At 47.4% G+C, this 19,904-nt stretch overlaps 1 protein-coding gene across 1 annotated transcript; it reads right to left on the reverse strand.

Annotated features, from left to right (window-relative positions):
• Positions 1-1,379: 1,379 nt before the first annotated feature.
• Positions 1,380-10,770, reverse strand: LOC119923208 (olfactory receptor 14A16-like). The gene is made up of 6 exons (XM_038742702.1): positions 10,672-10,770; positions 10,164-10,384; positions 2,228-2,307; positions 1,894-1,979; positions 1,678-1,782; positions 1,380-1,538 (listed from the first exon to the last, which is right to left on the reverse strand). The coding sequence occupies exons 1-6, from the start codon at positions 10,768-10,770 to the stop codon at positions 1,380-1,382; spliced, it is 750 nt and encodes a 249-aa protein (XP_038598630.1).
• Positions 10,771-19,904: the final 9,134 nt, after the last annotated feature.

Raw genomic sequence — 19,904 nt, forward strand, 5'->3', positions numbered from 1 at the left:
ATACCACAAATATTATGCATTCATTCAATCGTATTTATTGAGCGCTTCCTGTATGCAGAGCACTGGACTAAGCGGTTGGGAAATCCAAGACAGCAACATATAGAGACGGTCCCTATCCGACAACGGGCTCACAGACTAGAAGGGGGGAGACCGACTACAAAACAAAACATGGAGACTTGTGTCAAATGATGATAATATTATCACTATCATCCCAGACTAAGCCTCCCTTTTCCTCAGCTCCCCCTTCTATGGAGCTCCCAGTTTAATTCCCATTTTACAGATGAGGCGACTGAGGCACAGAGAGAGTGAAGAGACTTATTCAAGGCCACAGAGCAGAAAAGTGGCAGAGCAGCTCCTTTCAATTCCCAGACCTGGGCTCTACCCACTAGGCCGTGCTTCTTCTCTTTTCCCATCACTTGGTACTGTACTTGAAATGTAGTCAGCACTTTAATGATAATAATAAGGATGGCATTTATTAAGCGCTTACTCTATGCAAAGCACTGTTCTAAGCACTGGGGAGGTTACAAGGTGATCAGGTTATCCCACGGGGGACTCACAGTCTTCATCCCCATTTTCCAGATGAGGTCACTGAGGCAAAGAGAAGTGAAGTGGCTTGCCCAAAGTCACACAGCTGACAAGTGGCGGAGCCGGGATTAGAACCTATGACCACTGACTCCCAAACCCTTCCAAGCCCGGGACCTTTCCACTGAGCCACGTTGCTGCTCTTTAGTGCCCTTAAGCAAAATTTAAGGTTTAGTCTTTCCGTCTAGTTCCTGCTTTCTCCCTGGGGTATTATGACCAAGGATCTGTTCTATCTCGTGCTCTAGTGGCCTCTGACTATGGCCCATTTCCCGTAGCAATAATTTCTGGGTAATCCTCTTCTTCTAGACCCCTGCGCCCTGGCTACCCTGTCCTTGTGGTACCAACGCTAGCCCCACAGCCACCTCTCACCATCCTCTGACCACTCCACCCTTGGTCTCCGGGATCTGCCCATCACCCTCCTCTGTCTGCTCTGTCTCTCCCGTCGTCCCTTCTGAGGTCTGTGGCTTCCAGCCCCCGTGCATTGTTGGGGATTGGGACGGCAATTAGTCGATCAGTCGATGGGCTTTAATTGAACACTTACTCTTTGCAGAGCACTGTACTAAGCTCTTGCGAGGGTACAACGCAAAGGAGTTGGTTGACGTGATACTCACCCTCAAGAAGCTTACGGTCTACGGGGGGAGATGGACATTAAAGTCGATCAGGGTGAGGGGAAATAGTAGATCACGAGATTATTTCTACAAGTATCGTGGGGCTGGGGGGAGTAACAGACTGCTTAAGGGGTACACAGCCAATTTCAGAGTTGACGCGAAGGGGAGACCAGACAAGAGAGATGGGTTTCAGGCACAGATTTTCCTCAAGGCGGCTTTTATGCCCCGGTTCCTCAGGCTGTAGAAGAGGGGGTTCACAGCGGGGGGCAGCACGGTGTGAAACACGGACACCTGCAGGTCCAGGGCCTGGGGGGAGTCTGAAAACGTACTTGGCATGGGCGAAGATTCCTGTCGAGAATATAAGGGGGACGACGGTGAGGTGGGGCAAGCAGGTGGAGTAGGCTTTGGCCCGACTCTCGATGGACGGGAACCTCAGCACGGCCGAGAAGATGCGCACGTAGGAGATGATGAAGGAGATGAAGGAGACGAAGGAGACGAAACCAAAGCCATTGCCCATGGCCACGGTGACGTCAACGACAACGTGTGTTTCTGAACAGGAGAACTTCAGCAAGGAGGGCGCGTCGCAGAAGAACTGCCGGATCACACTGGACTCGCAGAAGCTTAATGTGAAAGTCCCGGCCGAGTACATCGCCCCAAACAGCCCCTCATTGAGCCAGGAGGCGGCCGCCATCTTCCCACAGGCCCCTCGGTCCATGATGAGGCTGTATCGCAGGGGGTGGCAGATGGCCTCGTAGCGGTCGTAACACATCGTCGTGAGGAAGGACATCTCTGAAAGAGCAAAGAAAACCACTAAGAAGACTTGGGCGGCACAGCCCACGAGGTAGATTTCTCTACGGTTGGTCAGGGAGTCGAGGATGGATTTGGAGACGGGGACGGAGATGTAGCAGAGGTCGATGACAGGTTCCCGAGGAAGAAGTACATCGGGTTGCGGAGGCGCCCGTCGAGGACAGCGACGGCGACGATGAGGAGATTCCCCAGCCAGCTAGACCAGGAGGAACAGTGCGGCATGGGCCAGCCGCAGCTTCCAGCCTCGGAGAATCCCAGGAAGAGGAATTCCATCACAAATGTGTGATTGGCCATGTGGTCTGAGGACAGCCTGAGGGTACCAGGAAAGCAATCGGGTATCACTCCCAGAAAAACACAAAACAAGTGAAATTGTTAGTCTCTCGCTCCATCCCTTCTCCACTCCTTAACTTCCATCTTCAACCGCTCACTCTCCACTGGTTCTTTCCCCTCTGCCTTCAAACATGTCCATGTCTCTCCCACTCTAAAAAAACCCTCTCTTGACCCCACCTCACCTTCTAGTTATCGCCCCATATCCCTCCTACCATTCCTTTCCAAAGTCCTTGAATGAGTTGTCTACACGCGCTGCCTCGAATTCCTCAACACCAACTCTCTCTTCGACGCCCTCCAGTCTGGCTTCCTCCCCTACATTCCACGGAAACTGCCCTCTCAAAGGTCATCAATGACCTCCTGCTTGCCAGATTCAACGGCTCATACTCCGTCCTAATCCTCCTCGACCTCTCAGCTGCCTTCGACACGGTGGACCACCCCCTTCCCCTCAACACGCTATCTGACCTTGGCTTCACAGACTCCGTCCTCTCCTGGTTCTCCTCTTATCTCTCCGGTCATTCATTCTCAGTCTCTTTTACGGGCTCCTCCTCCCCCTCCCATCCTCTTACTGTGGGGGTTCCCCAAGGTTCAGTGCTTGGTCCCCTTCTGTTCTCTATCTACACGCACTCCCTTGCTGACCTCATTCGCTCCCACGGCTTCATCTATCATCTCTACGCTGATGACACCCAGATCTACATCTCTGCCCCTGCTCTCCCCCCCTCCCTCCAGGCTCGCATCTCCTCCTCCCTTCAGGACATCTCCATTTGGATGTCTACCCGCCACCTAAAGCTCAACATGTCGAAGACTGAACTCCTTGTCTTCCCTTCCAAACCTTGCCCTCTCCCTGACTTTCCCATCTCTGTTGACGGCACTACCATTCTTCCCGTCTCAAGCCCGCAACCTTGGTGTCATCCTCGACTCCGCTCTCTCATTCACCCCTCACATCCAAGCTGTCACCAAAACCTGCCGGTCTCAGCTCCGCAACATTGCCAAGATCCGCCCATTCCTCTCCATCCATACCGCTACCCTGCTCATTCAGGCTCTCATCCTATCCCGTCTGGACTACTGCATCAGCCTTCTCTCTGATCTCCCATCCTCATGTCTCTCTCCACTTCAATCCATGCTTCATGCTGCTGCCCGGATTATCTTTGTCCAGAAACGCTCTGGGCATATTACTCCCCTCCTCAAAAATCTCCAGTGGCTACCAATCAATCTGCGCATCAGGCAGAAACTCCTCACCCTGGGCTTCAAGGCTCTCCATCACCTTGCCCCCCCCCCCCCAACCTCACCTCCCTTCTCTCCTTCTACAGACCAGCCCGCACCCTCCGCTCCTCCGGCGCTAATCTCCTCACCTTACCTCGTTCTCGCCTGTCCCGCAATCGACCCCCGGCCCACGTCATCCCCCGGGCCTGGAATGCCCTCCCTCAGCCCATCCGCCAAGCTAGCTCTCTTCCTCCCTTCAAGGCTCTACTGAGAGCTCACCTCCTCCAGGAGGCCTTCCCAGACTGAGCCCCTTCCTTCCTCTCCCCCTCGTCCCCCCCCCACCCCCCCCATCTTACCTCCTTCCCTTCCCCACAGCACCTGTATATATGTATATATGTTTGTACATATTTATTACTCTATTTATTTATTTATTTTACTCGTACATATCTATTCTATTTTATTTTATTAGTTTGTTTGGTTTTGTTCTCTGTCTCCCCCTTTTAGACTGTGAGCCCACTGTTGGGTAGGGACTGTCTCTATATGTTGCCAATTTGTACTTCCCAAGCGCTTAGTACAGTGCTCTGTACATAGTAAGCGCTCAATAAATACGATTGATGATGATGATGATCCCATGCCCGGCCTCGCACCTCACAACCATCCTTCCGGTTCCATCTTCTCTGCATTCCTGGCTTTCTTCTGGCCCCTCTTTACAACCTGGCCTCGCATTCTATATCTTCCATCCTGGTCGGAGATTGGGAAGCAACGTGGCCTACTGAAAAGCCTGAGAGTCAGGGGATCTGGGTTCTAATCCCACTCCAAAACCTACCCTTTTGTGGGAGGTATTTGTTAAGCAATTACTAGGTGTCAGTCACTACACTAAGCGCTGGGGTATATACAAGCTACTTAGGTTGGCGACAGTCCCTGCTCCACAAGAGGGTCACGGTTTATTCCCCATTTTACAGATAAGGTAACTGAGGCACAGAGGAGTGAAGTGACTTGCTCAAAATCACAAAGCAGATAAGTCATGGAGCTTGAATTAGGACCCAGGTGCTCTGAGGCCCTTGATCTTTCCACTAGGCCACATTGCTTCTCACACACAAACATATCCTTATATTTTCTGTCATTCATTTCAATGTCTCCTTTTCACACTAGATTCTAAGCGTCTTAATAATAATGATGATAATGGCATTTATTAAGCGCTTATTATGTGCCAAGCACTGTTCTAAGCACTGGGGAGGTTACAAGGCGATCAGGTTGTCCCACAGGGGGCTCACAGTCTTCATCCCCATTGTACAAATGAGAGAACTGAGGCCCAGAGAAGTGATGTGACTTGCTCAAAGTCACACAGCTGACAACTGGCTGGGCCAGGATTCGAACCCATGACCTCTGACTCAAATCCCGGGCTCTTTCCACTGAGCCACGCTGCCCTTCTTGAGGACAGGCATCGTGTCTACCCACTAGAGGAGCTGCGTGCCTAAATGGAAAGAGCCCAGGGTTGTGGGTTCTAATCTCTGCTCCGTAACTGCTGCCCTGCAGCAGTCTGAAGCAGGATGAAGCCAGCATCCCTCCTTTCACGGGCTGCCTAAGAACATATTCTCATCATTCCCTACACGCCTAGGCCGTGAAGACCCAAATGGGGAATCTAATTTGCGGCTCGTGGCATGAATTTTAACAGTCCAGTTCTCTGTACCCAGTAAGAGCTCAATAACTATAATGGATTGAGCGATTGTCTTTGGCTCACCGGGGTGGTCCAGGGTTGGGGATGCTGAGTTCCTCCTCCTTGTCTCCTTATCCTGGTCTGTGGCCGGGACAGGAAAAATCGTGGCATAAAACCAGTGCTCCAGGCTCCTTGGAGACAGCTGCTCCCAGGAGGACCCGCCCCGGGTTTACCCCAAGAGACTCATTATCTGGAAGACTTTGAAGTCCCAGAGGTGACGTTATCTCCGACGTTCAGCAGGGTTCAGACTGTCCCACTAATTTTACCTCCCTCACTCACCAATTCATTCAAATGTCGTCATTCAGTGCTTGCTGCGAGTAAAGCACTGTACTAAGCGCTTGGGAGCGCACAATACCACAATAAACAGACATAGTCACTGCGCACAATGAATGTATAATGTAGAGAAGTTCCGTTAACGAGCAAAACTCTGGCAAACTGACTAGTTATGCGATCTTCCTCTGAGATCTCACTCTCCCCACCTTCACAGCCTTATGCGAATCCTCTCCAAGAGGCCTTTCCTGACTAAGCCCTCATATAATAATAATAATAACAATAATAATAATAATAATAATAATGGTATTTATTAAGCGCTTACTATGTGCAAATCACTGTTCTAAGCGCTGGGGATTTCCTCTTCTTCGACTCCCTTCCTCATCACCCTGGTACTTGGATTTGCCCTCTTTATTTAACCCGCCCTCAGCCCCACAGCACTTATATCCAAATACATATTTAATTTATTTATATTAACATCCATCTCCCCCACTAGATCGTAAACTCACTGTGGGCAGGGAACGTGTCTACCGACTCTGCTGTATTATACTCTCCCAAGGGCTCAGTGAAGTATTCGGCACACGGTAAGTGTTCAGTAAATATAATTGACTGACTGATTCATTCATTCAATTTTATTTATTCGTTCAATCGTATTTATTGAGTACTTCCCGTGTGCAGAGCACTGGACTAAGCGCTTGGGAAGTCCAAGTCGGCAACATAGAGAGATGGTCTCTACCCCACAACAAGCTCACCGTCTTGAAGGGGGAGACAGAGAAAAAAAACAAAACAAAACACGGAGACAGGTGTCAATGTCGTCAGAACAAATCGAATTAAAGCCAGATGCACATAAGTATTGGGTACGTGTGTAGACCAAACGTGCATCTGGTTTTGTACTGGACAGTCTGGTTTCTGGCTGTTCTATCTCCTGATCTGGGCCCAGAATCCACGAGTGAACCCATCAACCACCCTCGCAATTTCCCCGCCCCCTTGTCTAACAGCACCAAAACCCCAGCGTCCATTTGGATGGCACAGCTATTGGCTCTCCTAGTCTTCTCTTATAGTTCCATCTCCCCTTACAGTCCTCCTTTCCTCTTCTCCCACTTCCTTTTGCGTCCCCCTGCCTCTCTCCCTTTATTCATCCCCACCACCTCCCAGCCTCACGGCGCTTAAGTCCATATCTGTCATTTATTTATGCATATTAATAAAATTGAAATAACGGGATTTATTAAGCGATTACTCTGTACCAAGCACTGTTCTAAGCGCTGGGGAGGCTACAATGTGATCAGGTTGTCCCACGGGGGGCTCACAGTCTTCACCCCCATTTTCCAGATGAGGTCACTGAGGCCCAGAGAAGTGCCCGAAGTCACCCAGCTGACAAGTGGCGGAATCGGAATTTGAACCCATAACCTCTGACTCCAAGCCCGGGCTCTTTCCACTGAGCCGCGTCTGTCTACCCTAAGCTTCCTGTGGTCAGGAAACGTGTCCATTATGTTGTTACACTGTCCTCTCCCAAGCACTTAGTATAGTGCTCTGCACACAGTAAGCACTCAATTAATACGATTAACTGACTGACTGACTGATTATTAAAGGCCACCTCATTTTCACACCATCTCTTTCATTCATTCATTCAATCATATTTATTGAGGGCTTACTGTGTGCAGAGCACTGTACTAAGCACTTGGGAAATACAAGTCAGCAACATATAAAGATGGTCCCTCCCCAACAAGGGGCTCACAGTCTAGAAGGGGGAGACAGATAACAAAACAAAACATGGGGACAGGTGTCAAGTCATCGGAATAAATAGAAGTAAAGCTAGATGCACATCAACACAATAAATAGAATAGTAAATATGTACAAGTAAAATAAATAGAGTAGTAAATCTGTACAAACATATATACAGGTGCAGTGGGGAGGGGAAGGAGGTAGGGCGGAGGGGATGGGGAGGAGGAGAGGAAAAATGGGGCTCTGTCTGGGAAGGCCTCCTGGAGGAGGTGAGCTCACAGTAGGGCTTTGAAGGGAGGAAAAGAGCTAGCTTGGCGGATTTGCGAAGGGAGGGCATTCCAGGCCAGGGGGAGGACATGGGCCGGGGGTCGACGGCAGGACAGGTGAGAACGAGGCCCAGTGAGGAGGTGAGCGGTAGAGGGGTGGAGGGTGTGAGCTGGACTGGAGAAAGAGAGAAGGGAGGTGAGGTAGGAGGGGGCGAGGTGATGGAGAGCCTTAAAGCAGAGAGTGAGGAGTTTTTGCCTGATGCCTAGGTTGATTGGTAGCCACTAGAGATTTTTGAGGAGGGGAGTAACATGGCCAGAGCGTTTCTGCACAAAGATGATCCGGGCAGCGGCGTGAAGTATAGACTGAAGTGGGGAGAGACAGGAGGATGGGAGTTCAGAGAGGAGGCCGATGCAGTAATCCAGTCGGGGTAGGATAAGAGATTGAACCAGCAGGGTAGCGGTTTGGATGGAGAGAAAAGGGCGGATGTTAGCGATGTTGTGGAGGTGAGACCGGCAGGTTTTTGTGACGGATTGGATGTGAGGGGTGAAAGAGAGAGCGGAGTCGAGCCTGACGCCAAGGCTGTGGGCTCGTGAGACGGAAAGGATGGTAGTGCCGTCTACAGTGACGGGAAAGTCCGGGGGAGGGCAGAGTTTGGGAGGGAAGATAACGAGTTCAGTCTTGGACATGTTGAGTTTTAGATGGCGGGCAGACATCCAGATGGAGATGTCCTGAAGGCAGGAGAAGACCCGAGCCTGAAGGGAGGAAGAGAGAGCATGGGCAGAGATGTAGATTTGGGTGTCATCAGCCTAGGGATGATAGTTGAAGCAGTGGGAGCGAATGAGTTCACCGAGGGAGTGAGTGTAGAGAACAGAAGGGAATCAAAAACTGATCCTTGAGGAACCCCTCAAGGGATGGGAGGGGAAGGAGGACCCGGCGAAGGAAACTGAGAATAATAATAATAATGGCATTTGTTAAGCGCTTAATATGTGCAAAGCACTGTTCTAAGCGCTGGGGGTATACAATGGGATCAGGTTGTCCCACGTGGGGCTCACAGTCTTAATCCTCATTTTACAGATGAGGTAACTGAGGCTCAGAGAAGTTAAGTGACTTGCCCAAGGTCACACAGCAGACATGTGGCAGAGCCGGGATTCGAACCCATGACCTCTGATTCCAAAGCCCGGGCTCTTTCCACTGAGCCACGCTGCTCAGAATGAACGGCCGGAGAGATAAGAGGAGAAGCGTGAGAGGATGGAATCTGTGAAGCCAAGGTTGGAAAACGTATTGAGGAGAAGGGGGTGGTCCACAGTGTCGAAGGCAGCTGAGAGGTCGAGGAGGATTAGGATAGAGTAGGAGCCGTTGGATTCGGCAAGCAGGACGTCATCGGTGACCTTTGATCAACGACTGATTTTGGCCTAGTCCCAGGTAATGTTAATGTACTTGGCGTGCCTATTGGAAAGAGCACGGGATTGAGAGTCGGAGGAGGACATGGGTTCTAATCCCTGCTCTGCCATGTACCTGCTGGGTGACCTTGGGCAAGTCACTTCACTTCTCTGGTCCTCAGTTACCTCTTCTATGTAATGGAGATTAAGACTGTGAGCCCCGTGTGGGACAGGGACTGGGTACTATTAATTAATTCATTCATTCGTATTTATTGAGTGCGTACTGTGTGCACAGCACGGTACTAAGCACTTGGGAAGTACTACAACCCCATCGTACTACAACCCGATCGTCTAGTATCTACCCCAGCGCCCGGCACAGTACAGTATCCGGCACATAACAGAACGTATCTACCGATTCTATTACATTGTACTCTCCCAAGAGTTTAGTACAGGGCGCTGCACACAGGTAGCACTCGCTGATTGATTGATAATAATCGCTTTACAAATGTTACAAACAAATAGCCAGTCTCCACCGCCACCATGCCCTGTAGATGGTTGGTATTACATGACCCATTCGGGCATGGTTGTCCTGGGTAATTATAATGATGGCATTTATTAAGCACTTACTATGTGCAAAGCACGGTTCTAAACACTGGGGAGGTTACAAGGTGATCAGGTTATCCCACGGGGGGCCTCACAGTCTTCATCCCCATTTTACAGATGAGGTAACTGAGGCCCAGAGCAGTGAAGTGACTTGCCCAAAGTCCCACAGCTGACAACTGGTGGAGCCGGGATTTGAACCCATGACCTTTGACTCCAAAGCCCGGACTCTTTCCACTAAGCCAGGAGGTCTCAGCAACTGACTGACCATTTTTCTCCGGGGGAGACTCCAGGGTCACCAGTAGTTCTCACCTGAACGACCCCAAGGGGTGGGGACCCAGAATCTCCCAGGCTAGAAGGGCCTCTGACCTCTGGGAGAAGAAGGTTCTACCGCCATTTTAGAGGCATTTCCCCATTGTCATTCTCCTCAGGGTGATCTTCATGTCCCAGTTCCTCAGGCTGTAGATGAGGGGGTTGAGGGCGGGGGGCACCATGGTGTAGAACACGGACAACAGCAGGTCCAGGACCGAGAGGGAGTCAGACATGGGCTTGAAATAGGCGAAGACTTCATTCACTATGAATAAAGACTAGACGGCGAGGTGGGGCAGACAGGTGGAGAAGGCTTTGGCCCGGCCCTCAGAGGCCGGCATCCTCAGGCCGGCCCGGAAGATGCGCACGTACGAGACGATGATGCCGACGAAACGGCAGAGGCCCAGGAACATGCTGAAGCCCAGAATGGCGAGCTCATAGATGAAGCATCTGGAACAGGAGATGTGGAGGAGGGAAGGGGTGTCGCAAAAGAATTGCCGGATGGCGTGGGTGGCACAAAAAGGGAGGGAGAAAGCCATGGCGGTGTGGATGACTCCATTCAGCCCCCCGCCGAACCAGGAGGCGGCCGCCATCTACCCGCAGGCCCCTCGGTCCATTATGACCTCGTAGCGCAGGGGGAGGCAGATGGCGGCATAGTGGTCGTGGGACATCGCCGTGAGGAGGAACAGCTCTGAGGTGGCAAACAGGACCACCAAGAAGACCTGTGTGGCACAGCCCTGGAAGGAGATGGATCTACGGTAGGTCAAGGAGGTGTGGATGAATTTGGGTCGAGGACGGACAGGTTCCTGGGAAAGAAGTACATGGGGCTTTGGAGGCGCCGGTCGAGGACGGCGACGGCGACGATGAAGAGATTCCCCACCAGGGCCACCAGGTAGGCCAGGAGCAACAGCGCGGCGTGGACTAGCTGCCGCTCCCGGACCTCCGAGAATCCCAGGAGCAGGAATTCCCTCAGTGCCATGTCGTTGACCATTTCTTCCTTGTGGGGAAATAGGAAATAGGTCCAGTGGGATGGATGGAGGTGAAAATATTAAGTTATCCAAGCAGTGTGGTCTAGTGTTAGAACAGTGCTTGGCACATAGTAAGCGCTTAACAAATGCCATTGTTATTATTATTATTATTATTAGTGACTAGAGCACGGGCTTGGGAGTCAGAAAACCTAGGCTTTAATCCCGGTTCTGCCATTCGTCTGCTGTGTGACTCTGGGCAAGCCACTTCACTTCTCAGAGAAGCAGCGTGGCTCAGTGGAAAGAGCCAGGGCTTTGGAGTCAGAGGTCATGCGTTCAAATCCCGGCTCTACCAACCGTCAGCTGTGTGGTTTTGGGCAAGTCACTTCACTTCTCTGTGCCTCAGTGACCTCATCTGTCAAATGGGGATGAAGACTGTGAGCCCCACGAGGGACAACCTGGTCACCTTGTAACCTCCCCAGCGCTTAGAACAGTGCTGTGCACATAGTCAGCGCTTAATAAATGTCATTATTATTATTAATTTTATTATTATTATCATTATTCTCTGGACCCCAGTTACCTCAACTGTAAAATGAGGATTAAATCCTACTCTTTCTTCCTTTGCATTTTCTCCTCTGCTCCCCTCTACACAAGAGGTGACGTCTAAAGACGAAAGACATTCAATCAATACTATCGATTGATCGAAGTATTGACTATTGGGAAATGCTGCCCAGGAAGGGAAATATTTGAGAAAAATCTCAGCAGCTTTAATTTTTCTCCCAAACGAGGAAAGCTGCAACTACAGCTGAACCCAAGCTCCTCCAGTTTTCATGATAAAAATAATAATTATAATGATGGTATTTGTTAAGCGCTTACTGTGTGCCGAACACTGCTAAATGCTGGGGGAGATCCCAGGTCATCGGGTTGTCCCACGTGGGCTCTCGGTCTTAATCCCCATTTTACAGATAAGGGAACTGAGTCACAGAGCCGTGAAATGACTTGCCCAAAGTCACACAGCTGATAAGTGGCAGAGGCGGGATTAGAACCCATGAACTCTGACTCCCAAGCCCACGCTCTTTTCACTAAACCATGCTGCTTCTCCCATTCAATCAATCAGTCAATCGATCAATGGTATTTAGTGGCTATTTGCAGAGCACTGTACTAAATGATGATGATGATGATGACATTTATTAAGCACTTAATATGTGCCAAGCACTGTTCTAAGCACTGGGGAGATTACAGGGTGATCAGGTTGTCCCACATGGGCTCACAGTCTTAACCCCCATTTTCCAGATGAGGTAACTGAGGCACAGAGAAGTTAAGTGACTTGCCCAAAGTCACACAGCTGACAATTGGCAGAGCCGGGATTTGAACCCATGAGCTCTGATTCCAAAGCCCGGGCTCTTCCCACTGAGCCACGCTGCTTAAATGCTGGGGAGAGTACAATTCAACAGAATTAGCAGACGTTCCCAGCCCGCAGTGAGTTTGCAGTGTAGACGGGGGAGACAGACGTTAATATAAATAAAGAAATGTAGTACAAGGAACCATGTCACAGGACACGACAGGATGGAGGGCAAGTTAAGACTTCATTCATTCAATCGTATTTATTGAGGAAGTGGGTAAGAACAGAGAGAGGAAGTTGGGTCGATGGGGAGGGGAGGAGGAGCAGAGGACAAGCGGGATTCAGTATGGGAAGGCCTCTCAGTGTGGGAAGTGTGGGAAGGGAGAAAAAGGGATAGGTCGGCGGATGTATGGAGGGAAGGCATTCCGGGCTAGGGAAAGGACGTGGGCCGGGGGTCGACGGTGGGATGGGCGAGAACGAGGCCCGGTGAGGGGTGAGCGGCGGTAGAGGAGCAGAGGGTGCGGGCTGGGCTGGGGAAGGATGAAAGGGAGATGAGGGAGGAGGGGGCGAGGGGATGGACAGCCTTGAAGCCAAGCTGATGGACAGCTTCTCAGGGCAGGGGCTCTGCAACCTCCAAGGGACCCTCAAACTAACAAGCCTGGCAGCATTGAGGAGCTGGGTTCTAATCCTGGTTCTGCCAACTGCTTTCTGTGTGACCTTGGACGAATCACTTAACTTGTCTGTGCCTCAGCTACCCTCTTCTCTCTCTTACTTAGTCTGTGAGCCCCATGCAGGACAGGGACCGTATCCAACCTAATGAACTTGTAATCCATTCCAGCTCTTAGAAGAGTAATAATAATAATAATAATGGCATTTATTAAGCTCTTACTATGTGCAAACCACTGTTCTAACCGCCGGGAAGGTTACAAGGTGATCAGGTTTTCCCACGGAGGGCTCAGAGTCTTAATCCACATTTTACAGATGAGGTAACTGAGGCACAGAGAAGTTAAGTGACTTGCCCAAAGTCACACAGCTGACAATTGGCGGAGTCGGGATTTGAACAATGACCTCTGATTCCAAAGCCCGGGCTCTTTCCACTGAGCCACACTGCTTCTCTATAGAACAGTGGAACAGCCCAGAATGTAGATTAGTACAATAAAACAGTAATTAGAATAATGATAGTAATATTATACCATAGTAATGATGATGATGATAATGGCATTTAAGTGCTTACTATAATAATAATAATAATAATAATAATGGTATTTGTTAAGCGTTCATTATGTTCCAAGCACTGTTCTAAGCACTGAGGTAGATATAAGGTAAAAAGATTGTCTCACATGGGGCTCACAGTTTTAATCCCCATTTTACAGAAGAGGGAACTGAGGCACAGAGAAGTAAAATGACTTGCCTAAAGTCACACAGCTGACAAGTGGCAGAGCTGGGATTAGAATCCACGACTTCTGGCTCCCAAGCCTGGGCTCTTTCCACTGAGCCATGCTTACTACGTGCCAAGCACTGTTCTAAGCACTGAATAATGATATAGTAATGAGGATAAATATATCGTAACAAATAGAAGCAGCATGGCTCAGTAGCAATAGCCCGGGCTTGGGATCCAGAGGTCGTGGGTTCTAATCCCGGATCCGCCGTTTGTCAGCTGGGTGATTTTGGGCAAGTCACTTCACTTCTCTGTGCCTCAGTTCCCTCATCTGTCAAATGGGGATGAAGACTGTGAGCCCCATGTGGGACAACCTGATCACCTTGTGGCTACCCCAGCGCTTAGAACAGTGCTTGGCACATAGTAAGCGCTTAACAAATACCATCATCATCATATAAAAAACCTCGCCGTTCTCAGCCTCTGCTTCAGACCAGAACATCTCTCCCCAGCCTAGTCATCCCGTGTCCTGTAAACAGTACCCTGAGCGTGGCCTCACGCTCAAAAAAAGCGTAATCCCGGCTCCGCTACTTGCCTGCTGTGTGATCTTGGGCACGCCACTTCGCTTCTCTCAATTTCCGCAGTTTATTTTTAAAATCAGGAAAATCAAGTTCACCTTCCTCACGTGACTTCTTAGAATCAGGTCAGGAATGAAATGAGAGAGCTTCGCTCGCTCCCTCTAAACGGTCAGTTCATTGTGGACAGGGAATGTTGCCAACTTGTACTTCCCAAGATCTTAGTACAGTGCTCTGCACCCAGTAAGCCCTCAATAAATACAATTCAATGAATGAATGAACAGAGAAGCAGCGTGGCTCAGTGGAAAGAGCCCGGGCTTGGAAGACAGAGGTTGTGGGTTCTAATCCCACCTCCAAGACTTGTCAGCTGAGTGACTGTGGGCAAGTCACTTAACTTCTCTGGGCCTCAGTTCCCTCATCTGTGAAATGGGGATAATAATAATAATAACAATAATAATAATAATAATAATAATGGCATTTATTAAGCGCTTACTATGTGCAAAGCACTGTTCTAAGCACTGGGGAGGATACAAGGTGATCAGGTTGTCCCACAGGGGGCTCACAGTCTTCATCCCCATTTTCCAGATGAGGCAACTGAGGCCCAGAGAAGTTAAGTGACTTGCCCACAGTCACTCAGCTGACAAGTTTTGGAGGTGGGATTAGAACCCACAACCTCTGTCTTCCAAGCCCGGGCTCTTTCCACTGAGCCACGCTGCTTCTCTATGAAGACTGCTCGTTCCTTCATTCAGTCGTATTTATTGAGCACTTACCTTGTGCAGGGCACTGGACTAAACGTTTGGAAAGTCCAATTCGGCCACAGATAGAGACAATCCCTACCCAACAACGGGCTCACAGTCTAGAAGGGGGAGGCAGACAACAAAACAAAACTAGCCCGTCAGTGGGCATCGAAAGTGTCTACTCACTCTGACCTAGTGTGCTCTCCCAAGCGCTTAGTAGTGCTCTGCAACCAGTAAGCCCCCACTGATTCATGGATTCTCTCCTTAGCTCTCACAATAACCCTGGTCTCAGCTATGGCACTCACGATCGCCACAAAGTGCTCTAGATCTCTGATGGTCTTCCCATCTGAGCCTAGAACCGGTGGCCAATACTCCCAGAACAACGTGCCACAGAAAAAGCGGAGCCGGTTTTATGAACTCCTGAAAAACGTTCGACTCTTATCTTCTCCCATCCCCCGGGGATCCCGCCTGCTCGCAGAAGTCAGAATTCCCAGTGGTCGCTTACGTTCAACCTCTGGAAAAATTGCAAAACTGAAGGGAGAGATTGGTCCACCTAGATTTATTCCCTTAGATTTACAATAACTATGAATATTATCATCATTGCTGTTGAAGTTGTTGAGCGCTCACTAGATTATTATGATATTTGTTTAGCACTCTGCTATTATTAAGGTATAAATTAAGCACTCACTATATTATTATTATGGTATTTGTTTAGCACTCTGCTATTATCATGGTATAAATTAAGCACTCACTATATTATTATTATGACATTTGTTAAGTACTTACTCTATTCTTATTATGGTATTTCATTCAATCATATTTATTAAGTGCTTACTTACTGTGTGGAGAGCACTGTACTAAGCGCTTGGGAAGTACAAGTTGGCAACCTGTGGAGACAGTCCCTACCCAACATTGGGCTCAGCACTAACTATATGATTATTATGGCATTTGTTAATAATAATAATAACAATAATAATGATGATGATGGCATTTGTTAAGCACTTACTATGTGTCAAGGTTGTCCCACGTGGGGCTCACAGCCTTAATCCCATTTTACATATAAGGGAACTGAACCACAGAGATTAAAACTGTGAGCCCCACATGAGACAACCTGATCACCTTGCATCCCCCCCAGCGCTTGGCACATAGCAAGAGCTTAACAAATACCAACATTATTATTATAAATCCCCATTTTCCAGATGAGATAACTGAGGCCCAGAGAAGTTAAGTGACTTGCCCAAAGTCACACAGCTGACAAGTGGCAGAGCTGGGATTAGAACCCATGACCTCCGGCTCCCAAACCCGGGCTCTTTCCACTGAGCTACGCTGCTTCTAAGCACTTACTCAATTATTATGGTATTTGTTCAACGTTCACTATCTTCTGGGATTTGTTAAACACTCACTATAATCTTATTATGGGATTTGTTAAGCACTCGCTATATTACTATTTCAGTATTTGTTAAGCAGTTGCTATATTATTATTATGGTATTTGTTAAGAATGCACTATATTATTATTACAGCATTTGTTAAGTGCTTACTATATTATTATTATTATGGTATTTGTTAGGCACTCACTATTTCATTACTACGGCATTTGTTGATTACTTACTATATTATTATTATGGTATTTGTTATGCCTTTACTATATTATTATTATGGCATTTATTAAGCATGCACTATATTATTATTATGGCATGTTAAGCACTTACTATATTATTATTATTGTATTTGTTAAGCACTCACTATATCATTATTATGGCATTTGTTAAGCACTTACCATATTATTATTATGGTATTTGTTAAGCACTCACAATCTTATAGGATTTGTTAAACACCCACTATATTATTATTATTATGGGATTTGTTAAACAATTATATTATTATCATTATTATTATTATGGCATTTGTTAAGCACTCACTATATTATTATTATGGCATTTGTTAAGCATTTACTATATTGTTATTATGATATTTGTTAAGCCCTCACTACATTATTATTATGGCATTTATTAAGCACTCACTATATTATTATTGTGACATTTGTTAAGCATTTACTACATTAATAATACGGTATTTGTTAAGCATGCATTACATTATTATGGCATATGTTAAGCACTTACTATATTATTATTACTGCGGTATTTGTTAAGCACTCACTATATTATTATTATGGCATTTGTTAAGCACTTATTATATTCTTATGGAATTTGTTAAGCACTCACTATATTATTACTACGGCATTTGTTATGCATTTGCTATATTATTTTTATGGTATTTGTTAAGCACACACTATATTACCATTATGGCATATGTTAAGCACTTACTATGTTATTATTATTGTGGTATGTGTTAAGCACTCACTATATTATTATTATGGGATTTGTTAAGCACTAATTATATTATTATTATGGCATTTGTTAAGCACTTACTATAGTATTATTGTGGTATTTGTTAAGCACGCATTATGTTATTATGATGGTATTTGTTAAGCACGAAGTATTATTATTATTATTATTGCAATTGTTAAGCAATTATATCATTATTATTATGGCATTTGTTAAGCACTCACTATGCCATTATTATGGCATTTGTTAAGCACTTACTATATTCTTATTATTCTTGTTCTTATGGTTTTATTATTGTTGTGGAATCTTCTTCGAGGATGAAAGACAACTATCAATCAATCAATGGTATCTACTAAGGAATTAAGTGCTTAGTACCGTGCTCTGCACATGGTAAACACTTAACAAATACCATTGATGATGATGATGATGATGATGATGATGATGATGATGATGATGATGATGATGCAGAGCACTGTACTAAGTGTTAGGGAACATTTGATACAACAGAGTTGGTAGATGTGATTTCTGTCCAATTTTAGATTGTAATCTGCATGAGGGACAGGAACTGTGTTTAATTCCCCACCCGTGCACTTTCTCCTATCATTTATGATAATAATAATAATAATGATGGCATTTGTTAAGGGCTTACTATGTGCCAAGCACTGTTCTAAGCACTGAGGGGGGTGATACAAGGTGATAAGTTTGTCCCCCGTGGGGCTCCCAGTCTTCATCCCCATTTACCAGATGAGGTAACTGAGGCCCAGAGAAGTGAAGTGACTCGCCCAAAGTCACACAGCTGACAAGTGGCGGAGGTGGGATTAGAACCCACGACCTCTGACTCCCAAACCCAGGCTCTGTCCACTGAGCCACACTGCTTCTCTTATTCATTCATTCTATCGTATTTATTGAGCGCTTACTGTGTTCAGAGCACTGTACTAAGCGCTTGGGAAGTGCAAGTTGGCAACATCTAGAGACGGTCCCTACCCAACATCAGGCTCACAGTCTAGAAGGGGGAGACAGACAATAAAACAAAACATATTAACAAAATAAAATAGAATAAATATGTACAAGTAAAATAAATAAATAATAAATAAATAGAGCTCTTACTATGTGCAGAGCACTCCACTAAGCGCTTAGTACAGTGCTCTGCACCTAGCAAGCACTTAATTATTGCAATTACGACTTCTACTATGTACCTATGAGAAGAACAGTGCTTTGCACGTAGTAAGCGCTTAATAAATGTCACCATTATTATTATTATTAACTACATAGTACCTATGTACCATGAGAAGCAGCGTGGCTCAGTGGAAAGAGCCCAGGCTTGGGAGTCAGAGGTCATGGGTTCAAATCCTGGCTCTGCCAATTGTCAGCTGTGTGACTTTGGGCAAGTCACTTCACTTCTCTGGGCCTCAGTTCCCTCCTCTGTAAAATGAGGATGGAGACTGTGAGCCCCACGTGGGACAACCTGATCACCTTGTACCCTTCCCAGTGCTGTGCACATAGTAAGCACTTTACAAATGCCATTATTATCATTACTATTATTACCTGAACGTGAATTCCTGGACCACAGGTTAAGTGGATTGTCCGAACACTGCTAGTAAGTGCTTAACAAATGCCATCAAAGCAAACAAAACTCCAGGTGTGTCAGGAGATTAGCAAAGGCCTAGCAGGAAATGCAGTGTCTCAGGTGGTTTCACTGTGTCTCTGAGCTCCTCGGCCCTCCCTAGACAAGCACTCCAACTAGTAAAAGCGGTGATGGGGGTGGACACGGTGATACAAAGATGCCCCGCAACAGGAGAGGGATCAAATATCCCACCCCGTCCATGGCTCGGCTCGTTCCGGCCTCTCGTCGAAGGTAGAGGAGGTGACCATCAGAGATTTGCTCTTGGGGTTCTGGCGTTTGGAGAAGAGGAGGTGGACGAGATTGGTCGACTCAATCCCTCTCTTCTCATTTGGTACGTGACAACTCTATGTGTCATTTTATCCGTTGTCAGGAAAAGTGTCGGGTGTTGGGTTTAGCGGCCACAGCGGAGAAGCAGTGTGGCCTATCGGAAAGAGCCCGGGCCTGGGAGCTAGAAGTACCTGGGTTCTGATCCCTGCTCTGACGCTTGTCTGCCGTCTGCCTTGGACAAGTCACTTGGCTTCTCTGTGCCTCAGTGACCTCAACTGTAAAAGGGGGTTAAGACTGTGAGCCTCATGTGGGACAGGGACTCCCTCCGCCTTGATTAACTTGTATCTACCCCAGCGCTTAGAAGAGAAGAGGGCAGAGAAGCAGCGTGGCTCAGTGGAAAGAGCCCGGGCTTTGGATTCAGAGGGCATGGGTTCAAATCCCGGCTCCGCCAATTGCCAGCTGACTGTGGACAACTCAATTAACTTCTCTGGGCCTCAGCTACTTCATCTGTAAAATGGGGATTAAGACTGTGAGCCCCCTGTGGGACAACCTGATCACCGTGTAACCTCCCCAGCGCTTAGAACAGTGCTTTGCACGTAGTAACTGCTTAATAAATGCTATTATTATTATTATTATTATTATTATTATTATAGCACCTGGCACATAGTAAGTGCTAAACATATACCATAAAAAACACCTTTTTCCTGAAAGGATCCAGGCAGTCTCCATGCATCTCTAGACTGCATGCTCACCTATTTATTTATTTTTATTTATTTATTATTTATTACACACTTCCCATGTGTCAAGTACTGTTCTAAGCACTGGGGTAATAATAATGATAATAATGATGGCAGTTATTAAGTGCTTACTATGTGCAAAGCA

This window comes from Tachyglossus aculeatus, unplaced genomic scaffold (assembly GCF_015852505.1).
Source record: "Tachyglossus aculeatus isolate mTacAcu1 unplaced genomic scaffold, mTacAcu1.pri scaffold_156_arrow_ctg1, whole genome shotgun sequence".
NCBI lineage: Eukaryota > Metazoa > Chordata > Mammalia > Monotremata > Tachyglossidae > Tachyglossus > Tachyglossus aculeatus.

Bases quoted from the DNA above. Each gene is read 5' to 3' on its own strand.
- LOC119923208 (XM_038742702.1), bottom strand. From the start codon at position 10,770: ATGGCACTGAGGGAATTCCTGCTCCTGGGATTCTCGGAGGTCCGGGAG. The intron at 1,980-2,227 runs GCTGGCCCATGC...TTGCTCTTTCAG, and splicing joins CTCCGAGGCTGGAAGCTGCG to AGATGTCCTTCCTCACGACG. The intron at 1,783-1,893 runs GCCTGTGGGAAG...GTGATCCGGCAG, and splicing joins GCCTCATCATGGACCGAGGG to TTCTTCTGCGACGCGCCCTC.